Here is a 10,808-nt window from a genome sequence, read left to right as displayed (position 1 = left end):
ACTGATATAACTTCAAATTATGGCTATTTTGTGTATGACCCCATTCGGTAGTGAAATTCATATCTAATTTACATATGATTTCATATGATTTCAAAAATCTAAAAGTTATGCATCATACCTGACACCTAGATGAACACTTTACAGTTGGGATCATGACTGTATATCATTCCCTTCAAATGCTATTGAGCTTTAAATAATGGTATATTTTGTGTATGGGCCCATTCTGTAGTGAAATTCATGTCTAATTTTAATGGGATTTAATAGCTCATTTTAATAAATATGAAAAATCTAAACGATGTGCATCATACCGGACACCTAGATGAACACTTTACACTTGGTTTTGTGACTGTAAGTTATTCCCTTCAAATGCTATTGAGCTTTAAATAATGGTATATTTTGTGTATGAGTCCATTCTGTAGTGAAATACACGTCTAATTTACATATGATTTAATAGCTTATTTTGACAAATATGAAAAATCTAAGAGGTGTGCATTATAGCTGACACCTATATGAACACTATACAGTTGGTTATATGACTGTAAGTCATTCCTTCAAATGCTATTGAAGTTAGAAACGTGTTTAACAATGTCGTATGTAACTTTAGAGACGGTCCCTTAATTTCCGCACATCCGCGAATATCGAACGTCCAACGCCAAACCAACTTTATTCCAGTCATGGAACATCTTCTTTTTGATGCTTTTATGCATTTTTTTGGCATTCTCTCTTTATTTGCATCTTATCTCTGTGTGAGTCTTTCATTCCATTCTGACATATGGTCACACAGCAAGAGAGAGAGAGAGAGAGAGAGAGAGAGAGAACGCAGAAAGAGAATGATGCACATACGCACAGTCTTCACAAAAAAACACAACAAACAGGGTGAGGTGAGCTCCTGATGATCATCTCCCTTCATCTTCTTTGTACCTGGTTGCACTTTAAAATAAGAATCTCAGTAATGGCCTGTACCTGCACCTCAATGAGCACCCAGTACTCCTCACTAAGGTTAAAGAAGGTGTCGGAATAAAAAGTCGCACTGAGCAAAGAAGCCGAAGCAAAGGAGCAGCACATTTATCACTCAGGTATTCACTTATTTCACTTCAGTAGGCAACAGTAAAGTGAAAGGGTTTACAATGTAAAATTTGTCATTCAGTGTCTGAATTTCTCTTCCATGTTTTATTTTATTTTTTTTCCAGATGAATTTAAATGGAAAAATAATAGTGATTCTTAAGAATATGGAAATGCAGCAGATTTTAAACTGAAACACTGCATTATTGAATTTTTACCTGTGGGTTTCTAGATATTTTTTTTCTTTTTTTTCTTTTTCTTTTCCAGAAGTCAGTATCAAGAGTCCACATATAAAAATAGCAATCATATAGCTGATTATTAGCACACTTTTACAGTCTGTTAGATGTTAATTCAGATGAATTATTGATGTAACTGTTGATGATTGACATAATTCACAATTTTGTACCATTCAGTGCCCCCTGCACTACATTACCCAGCATGCACTGAACAAATATGTCACATTTCCATTGGGGATTCCCACTCCAGTCAATCAATGCATTAATGAATAGGTTAGTGATGACCTCAGTGCTATTTGCTAGCTTTACTGCTAGTATTTATGATAACTAATCCAGTACAGCAGTTATTGACGCCTTCATGTGGAGACCTGTTACCGCATAGCGCTATTGAATTCTGGATTCTGATTGGTTGCTATTGCTTTTATAGTAACTGCTGATTCACAGGCAGCTGTATGGAGGATGCTGCACATAAATGAATTTAAAAATGTGACGTTATTTAACAAAGAAAAATCTATAATCACTGATATGGTGAACTTTTCTGTAAGGAGACTCTTTTTAAAACATTTATGGAAGGAGTCTGTATTGTTAGCACTTTGTCACAGTCAGAGGTAAAGCTGTAACTTTAAATGGTGCCATAAACCCTGCTGTCCACCTCTAAGTCCACACTTTGGTGGTGTCATCTCACTGTGGACTAATGGTACGCGAATTATCAAAGGTGCACGGGTGTGAATGTGAGTATTTGGGACAATCCTTGATACTTCAACAATATCTCTTTTTTTTTTTTTTTTTTACATGATTTCTTGGCTCTTAAATGATGTTCAGGTTTGAAAGTAACATGGCTGAAGTTTTAACATATAATAAACAAATACACAGAGTGTAGTTAACTAGCATCCATGCTAATGGCACAAGGACCTTAAGGACATTCTAAAATATATTCCTTAGTTAATAATTTAATGTCAATCTATAATTTGGGTAACATGATTACACTTTCAAAGTGACCTCATTGATCAATATCACGATATCTTTGAAAATAAAAATAAAAAAAAGAACAAGAATATGCGTTTCTTCTTCTTTTTGCACTTCCCACTGAGTGTTCCAAATATTTCATAGAGGTCAATGTGTTCTGATAAAAGGGGAGTAAAACTAAAGTGTACATTTTTCATAACCTAAAATGGACAAGACTTGGAAAGGAATGTTTGAAGCATCAGATGTTAACTGAATTCACACATTAACGCAAAAAATAATCCGTTTTAATTATTGTATTTCAAGGTAAATTGTAGTTATAGGGGACTTGAAACTTTAGTATGCTGAAGACTTTGTAGGTTTTTATTAATGCTTTAAGATATTTATCTAAAACATGCAAACAGTTGTTGTGAAGGACATTTTACATGCGTTTAAAATGTCTTTTACCTTCACTTTACATACCTATTTGCAAATTTAATGAATGTTTTGTGTGTTTGTACGTGAACAGTAGAAGATGCGGGGACAGAAACCGAACGTGGAAGAGTTGCTGAGGCAGTCTCAGACAGAGCTGCTGTGGATCCGAAGGCAGCTGTCAATCATTGCAGCTCGGAATGCCAGTCATACCCGGGCCAGAGCGAAGGTCAGTCTGTGCAAGCCACACTTTGTCCTATTGTTTAACCTCTCAAATATACAACATATTAAAAAGTCTAGAGACCCCTGTTAAAATTGCAAGTTTTTGTGATGGAGAAAAGTGAAACAGAACTTTTTCCACCCTCAATGTAAAATTACAAAGTATAAATATTAAGTGAAAAACAATCTGAAACATTTTGGGAAGTGCAAGTGACCTGAAGGGCTGTGCACAAGAGATGTCCTCACAATTTGATAGATCTAGAATGCTTTTGGAAGAAAGAGTGGGAAAATATTGGCAAGTCAAGATGTGCCAAGATGTGCCAACTTTTACCCAAAATACTGTGTGGTTTAATAAAATCAATAGGTGCTTCAACAAATGATTAATCTAGGGGTGTGCACGCTTATCCTATTTAACCTATGTATGTTAACTAGGATATTGTAAGTCCCCCCCCCCCATAAATGTTTCTGATTGTTATTTACTTAATTCTTACACATTGTAATTTCATATCAAGGGTGGAAAAAGTTCGGACATAATTTATCGTAGTTTCCTTTTTTTTTTTACTTCACAAAAACTTGCCATTTTAACAGTGTCACGTACCGAGGTTGAGGCAGAAGCAATTGCAGATAACAAAACAGTTTATTAAACAAACATACAACAAAACAAAGACATGAAGACAACTTGGCATAACACCGTGGCATGAAACAAAACACCGTGACATAGAAGACAGACATCTAAGACAACGAAAGACAGAGAAACAATGCAGACAATGACTATATATACAAAAGAGCTCATTAACAGAACGTGAATCAGGTGCAGGTGGTCATGTGACATGTAGTGCAGTGCAGTGGCTGATGGGAACTGGAGTCCAGAGTTTCCTGATACATGACAAACAAGGGTGTGTATACTTTTTATATTCACAGTAAAATGTCATACAGAATTCCCCTTCAACATATTTGGTTTCTAAAGTAATGGAAGCCAATAGCCTCCAGATTTGCAGTTTAGCATGGAGCGCTAAATGTGTGTGTAAATCATCCCACAGTGTTGTATACTCATTCGGCTTTGTGGAGTTGCTCAGCGTCTCACACTGACTTGCTGATGGGGTTTATGATGATGTATGACATGCTTTTATCTACAGTGTAAACATGCACAAAAGGACAGTCACTGAGAGAAACACACTAGTATCAGACTCAGGTAGGGGGCGTGACCTAAATTTGAGGGTGGAGCTGTATATTAGAAGTGATTCAGATTGTATTATAGTTCCGATTTGGTTTATATATTTATTTTTTAATACAGTCTTGTTGTATGAAAAAATTTCAGTAACATTTTCATTATGTGAAAATGTTACTAATATTGAATGTTAAAATGTTACTGATATTTGACATTTTTATGATTTAGTCATTTTAAACTAGAAGCTATAAGCTAAAAGGACGTTATGTACATTTCATTTTGGGCTGAATTATTCCTTTCAACTTATACAAAAATTGAAGTTTTGTGAAAGATGACATTTTCAACTTTACAATAAAACTGGTCACTCAATCAACTGATCATTTATTGGGAAAACACCGGAACATGAGCTCATGATTTTATCACTTGATGCATCAGAAGTGGAGCACAAGGTGGTGCCAGTGTGCTCAATAACAGAGACCGCCACCCACCAAAGCATGGTGATGAGAAAGAGTAATAATGCTGTCCAATGAAAGACCTTGTGCTCCAAGAGGTACAGCAGGTGTGGTTGCAGTGTGCCGTCCAATCACGACTCACCTCTGTGAATATTGTGTCAGGTCTCCACTGAGAATAAACATGGCAGTTTAAACTGATGTGTTTGCACTTCGTGTATGTGTGTGTGTGTGTGTGTGTGTGTGTGTTGGAGGTGGTGGTGGTGGGCTTGAGGGTGGGGGCTCTATCCTGGTTGCCAGGCAACAGAAAGAAGAAGACTATAGATGAGACGATCCCTGTAGAATCTGTTTCTTTTCACCATTAAAAAGACACTAATGGCCCAGTACCTGCTGCTGTGTCTCAGTAATCCCTCTTAATCTCACTCAGATCTCTGATGTAACGTGAGTTAAACACTAGCAGAGCTGACGTCAATGTCGGCCGTCCTCTCTTTTAAGTTGTCATTAACTTGGCAAAAAGCAGGCCGTGTGACATGACCTTGAAGGTCAGGAGATAAAGGCAGAGTAAATGAGAGGAAGGAGAAAATAGGAACAGGGTGAAAGAAGAGAAAGGACAAACGTTGAATATGGAAATTCTGTCATTTTGGTCCGGACTATTAGAGTGTGTGTTGAAAGCTTAAATTCCACTTGAACATGTCAAATGAACTCATTTAACATTTTAGTAAAATAATAAATTGTTTAATACGCTTTTAATGTGCAAAAGGAACATGTCTACACCTTTACCCTTATTAAAAATGACAGGATCTATGAATATACATGAATATACAAATTAGATTTTGAAATATGCCATTTTGTCCCCCTGTCACATATGCCATCACTAACATTAGCTAACACAGCTAGCTGACTAGCGCACTGCTAGTAAAGTAGCCCTCATTTGTCACAGGTGGATACGAGTGGTCAGTATCCGAGGATAGTAAAGATACAATAAACAGTAAAAAATCCCCACACAGTACATTTTAGATATAATCCCTTTAAAATCTAAAATGTTATCGTTTATCTAGCTTATCCAATTGCAGGAGAAAAAAGGAAACAAACCGTATATTAATCACTATCTAATTATCATAAGGCTGTCATTACAATGTACTGTGAAGTGTTAGATTCAACACTTTGTTGAAAAACCGACAGTGCTGCTTTTGACCATTTTCAGGTCACCTGAAAAACCTTCAGGTAGATTCCATAACAAATAAATAATTAGTTAACATTGTTTTTAATTTGAGCTAAAGTGAACATATAATGATAGATTTTATTTCAAAACACTTTCCATTTACCTTGACAGAAAGCATCAGTGAAACCAGGTTGTAAAATTCACTTTTCAAAGTGTAGTGTAGCTAAGCTTTTTTTTAATCAACTGACTAGCATTGGTAATCCCTACATTGTTTCATCATAAACCTGCAATGTAGATATTTTTAATCCATCATGTTTTTGATTTTGTGCTGATTTGCAAGTCAATCCAATGGAGCTGTTTCTTTTGGAATCAGTATTTAGTGAGAGGTGGGAGGGTGTGTGACTGGTGAGACAGTGATAGACAGGTGAGATGGTGAGAGACTGAGAGAGACTGGTGAGACGGTGTGACACTGTAGAAATGGTGAGAGACTGGCGAGACAGCGAAAGGCTGCTGAGCTTAAGGTCTTATTTTTACATTCTCCCTTCATTTTCTCAGGCTCAAAAGTAATTGGACAATTGACTGATAAGCAGTTTCCTGGCCAGGTGTACCCAGTTTCCTAGTTATTTCATGACAAATTAAGTATATAAAAGGTCTGAAGTTGATTCCAAACATTGAATTTGCATTTGGTAGCTGTTCATGGGACCTCTCAATATGCGATCCAAAGATAAGATAAGGAGGCCATCATTAGGCTGAAAAAACCCCAAAACAGACCCATCACAGAGATAGCAGATTAGACTTTGCTATAAAACATCTTTAAAAAATCATTTAAAAAAAGCCTGCCCAGTTCTGGAACAAGATTCTTTGGACAGATAAAACCAAGATTAACTTATAACAGAATGATGGAAAGAGAAAAGTATGGAGAAGGAAAGGAAGTGCTCATGATCCAAAGCATATCACATTGATTATCAAACATAGTGGAGGAAGTGTTATGGCTAGGGTATGTATGGTTGCCAGTGGAACTGGGTCACTGGTGTTTATTGATGATGTGAATGCTGATAGAAGTAGCAGGATGAATTCTGAAGTGTATAGAGCTATACTTTCTGCTCAGATTCAGTCAGCTGCTGCAGAACTGATAGGATGGCGCTTCACAGTCCAGCTGGACAATGAGCCAAAACAAACCCTGAAAGCAACCCAAGAGCTTCTTAAGGCAAAAATATGCAATGTGCTTAAATGGCCGAGCCAGTCAACTGACCTCAACGCAACTGAGCTGCTTTTCACTTAGTGAAGACAAAACTGAAGGCAGCTGCAGTAAAGGCTTAACAAAGCATCTCAAGGGAGGAAAATCAGCATTTGGTGATGTCCATAGGTTCCAGACTTCAGGCAGTCATTGACTATGAAGGACTTGCATCCAAGTATTAAAAATATGAAGGGACTCTGTAAAAAAAAAAGGCTTTAATTCCTAAACGGTTAATGCAATAGGTTTGTTAAACCCAATGAATTAAACATTGCTTATTTTTTATATTGTTTTATTTTTCTATTTTACACATGCTGTTTTGTAGTCATGTCTGCTACTGCTTCTGTAAATTGTTAATAGAGCAACTTTTGGCAAGAAAGCTCCCTCCAGGATGAATAAAGTGTAATCTTATCATATCTTATCTTATGGTCAGAGACTGGAGGGATGTTGTGAGACTGCCAAGATGGTGGAACACTCCACCCAATTGCTGATGTATTTGAAAACACAACCTATGTCTATTTGTGAAATGTCCAAATGTAATGAAAAACCTTGAACATGCCAGATTTTAGTCCACTCACAAAAGCCCTTCCTATGAATAAAGAAGGCCCAACAAACTTTAACCTAACATCGGCTCTCTTAACTATATTTTTATCCAGCTAGCTACCTGAGCTAACGTTGGCTAAAAAGTTAGCGCTTATGCTTAATTTTAATTAGCTAGTAAACCTAGACAACATTGGGTAGAAAGCTTCCTGTATACTGAGTGAAACAGAACTAGAAACAGAAAAGAAGGATTTAACAGAAGACCATTTACGAAATGTATGAACTTTTCATTAAATAACTATTTTTTTCTTCCATTTTTTGTATTCAGACTTGCTGATCTTTTTATCTTTGATTTTTGTAACATAGTTTAACTACCAGAAATGCTGCTCATGCCAGCACTATATACTGTTTCTACATCAGTTCTAATACAGTATGTGTGTGTGTGTGTGTGTGTGTGTGTGTGAAGGCGAGAATAAGGATGGCAGGAGATCTGTGAGTGCGAGCATGCGCATATCTTAGTGTGTGTGTGTGAGTGGCTGGAGAGAGTGAGAGAAAGCGTGAGTAATTCCATGCTTTGGCTCCCTGAGAGCCTGTAGATGCTCTCACAGCAGTGGTCTGAACACACACACACACACACACACACACACACACACACACACGCACACATACACACACACACAGATCGTAGACATGTCGTCATTGCCACGGTGCCGCAACGCCTGCAGCTGATGATGATGGTGTGAGAGGGTTGAAAAAGAAGAGGGGACGCTACAACCTTGGAGGTACCGTACAACACACACACACACACACACACACACACACACACACATAAGCTAACACACACATAGATACACACTGTTAAAATGTGGAGGCGGTGAGCATGTGCTCGAATGTGCATGAGGTGCTACCTAGCTGTTGCACTGCTAATATGTGTGTGTGTGTGTGTGTGTGTGTGTGTGTGAGTGTGTGTGTGTGTGTGTGTGTGTGTGAGAGAGAGAGAGAGAGAGAGAGAGAGAGAGATAGATGGAGATGCTGAACTGTTAACGATGATGCTCCTGCCCCTCCTTAGCCTCTGGCACACACACACTCGTTCACACTGGGGTGTGTATGTATGTGTGTGTTTGTGTGTGTGTGTGTGTGTGTGTGAGGGATTTAGCAGTGGGGGTGCAGTCATCATTAGACTTGAGGGTTAATTTTTCTCCAATGACTCGTTACCCGTGATCTAAAAATACTACAAAAAGGATAATCATAATTAAAATGGTAAAAACAGAGTTGCTCAAAAATGCCCAACAGTTATGGTAACAAGTAGCTGATTAGATTTCAAAACCTAATTTTCTATCCTTTTTTTCCCCTTGGTTTTTTTTTTGCCAGGGTGTACATTACACATTTCTCTCCTGCTCCCATCATTAGGAGACAGGACCAACCCTTCCACCTCCTCCATCCAAACAGACACCTATGATAACCGCTTCTGCTCGAGCTATCAGTTGAATTTGAACAGGCTCCATGTGTGCACAATATTTGTGACTGGTTTTAATTATTACCCGGGCTGTTTATAAAATATGTATAAAATATGTCCATATTAATAATGCATTAAAGCTGCATGGTGCTGCAGAGGGAAGTCTCACAGCTCCACGGTCCCTGGTTCAAGCCTGAGCTTGGGAGTTCTGCATGTTTGCCACGTATCCGTGTGGGTTTCCTCCAGACTTTCCGGTTTCCTCCACCTCCTAAAAACATGCTTAAAAAGATTGCCTACCCTGACCAGGATAAAGCGTTACTGTAGATGAATGAATAAAAAGCTTCATGCACAATACAGCAGCTCTGAAGAGGGATGATTGGGATGTTCTGTATAAAACAGTAGATCTTCTGTAGAAAGTACGAACATGCCCTGTAAACCAGGCACTCCAGGATTTTTCGATCGCAGAAATGAATGCAAAATCAAGCAAACTGGAATATTTGGAGGAGCTTGCAATTTTTCAAAATTACTGCAGATTTTCTACAGATTTGGGCCAAGACGCGTCATGTGACGTCATCACAACATGCATTCAGCCAAAACCCTCTTTGATTCATGTGTGTCGAACATGAGTATAGCTGAGAGGTCTCATTTAACAACAAACATCACTGTTAAAGACCATGCAAAACTATTTTTGGCATTTCAATTGTGCCAATTCAAGTAGTTTTTTGCAAAAACGCACAAAAAAACTCCACAAGTTGCATCGCAAATTTTGAAAAAAGCCACAGCAGAATCAAGCGTTTTCAGCCGCAACAATTACAGAAAAACTCAGTGAAATCCTGTTGAAATCCTATGGACTGGTAAACGAGAGACAGAGAGAGAGAGAGAGCGTGAGAGTACATGCAGGTAATATTTAGAACTAGTTGAATTCACACCTGTTGTATAGGTGTTATTATAAAGACTGGCATATTACACTGTGTGTGTGTGTGTGTGTGTGTGTGTGTGTAGGCGCATGTGTGTATTTGTGTGTGGACTGTAGCCATGTTTCACAGTTACTGCAGTCTGTTCTCATGATGGCTCACCACCAGAGCGACTGATGAGTCTGAACTCAGTCCATTTACAAATATTTGCCTGTAATTAAACGTATTTTCAGGAATATAAGACATGGTTTTTTTTCTCTCTAGCATCTGCTATGATTTATACACCAAAACAGCATATAGCCTATGTACCTTATATATATATATATATATATATATATATATATATATATATGTACCATATATATATATTACAGAGAGAGATGGACACATTTTCTATGTGAACTGTATGGGAGTGGAGCATACTGCAAAAGCCCTTGAGGAGCTGACTGCACTCATTGTGAATGCTTCACAATGAAGCGGCTCCGCTCTCAGCTCTTTCGCTTCTCAGCCAAAGCGAGATGGGTTTTGGAACCTCAGGACTCTGGATTCTGGGCCAGCCAACTGGCTCAGATCCTGGGGATCCTGTATGGATCTGGAGGGGGAGCCGGAGATGAGTGCTGCTCTATCTCTTGCTCTTTCCTCTGGATCCGACCCTCTGGTTCCGGGTTTTGGAGCTCACAAAGCGACTTCTCCTTCTGGTATGGAGAGTCAATCCCCCCTCTCTGACTCCGAGGAGCCAGAGGGGGGAGCCAGTGCATCATTTTATGGGAGTGGAGCATGCTGCAGCAGCCCTTGAGGGGGCTGACTGCACTAATTGTGAAAAAAAGCCATGAAGCGTCTCGGTTCTCTTGCTTCACAGCTGAAGGGCGATGGGTTTCGGGACCACAGGGCTTTGGGCCAGCCGCTGTCGAGGCAGTCAGCCAGCTGGGATCCTGTGGGTCCCGTATGGATCTGGAGGAAATGAGCGCTGCTCTATCTCTCGCTCTTTCCCCTG

General features: G+C 38.7%; 1 protein-coding gene across 1 annotated transcript in view; it reads left to right on the top strand.

Moving 5' to 3' along the window:
* Nucleotides 1–144: 144 nt before the first annotated feature.
* The window catches only part of rimbp2a (RIMS binding protein 2a), a 73,817-nt gene continuing 63,153 nt past the window's right edge, over nt 145–10,808 (top strand). The window contains exons 1-3 of the mRNA XM_053649435.1: nt 145–1,076; nt 1,330–2,029; nt 2,770–2,901. Of these exons, the coding sequence (XP_053505410.1) occupies nt 2,776–2,901 (126 nt within the window). The 5' untranslated portion in view covers nt 145–1,076; nt 1,330–2,029; nt 2,770–2,775. The remainder of the gene's footprint in view (nt 1,077–1,329; nt 2,030–2,769; nt 2,902–10,808) is intronic.

The sequence above is a fragment of the Ictalurus furcatus genome, chromosome 18 (genome assembly GCF_023375685.1).
Source record: "Ictalurus furcatus strain D&B chromosome 18, Billie_1.0, whole genome shotgun sequence".
In the NCBI taxonomy this organism is placed as follows: Eukaryota; Metazoa; Chordata; class Actinopteri; order Siluriformes; family Ictaluridae; genus Ictalurus; species Ictalurus furcatus.
The sequence above is the reverse complement of the archived record's forward strand: the minus strand, read 5'-3'. Positions and strand labels throughout refer to the sequence as shown.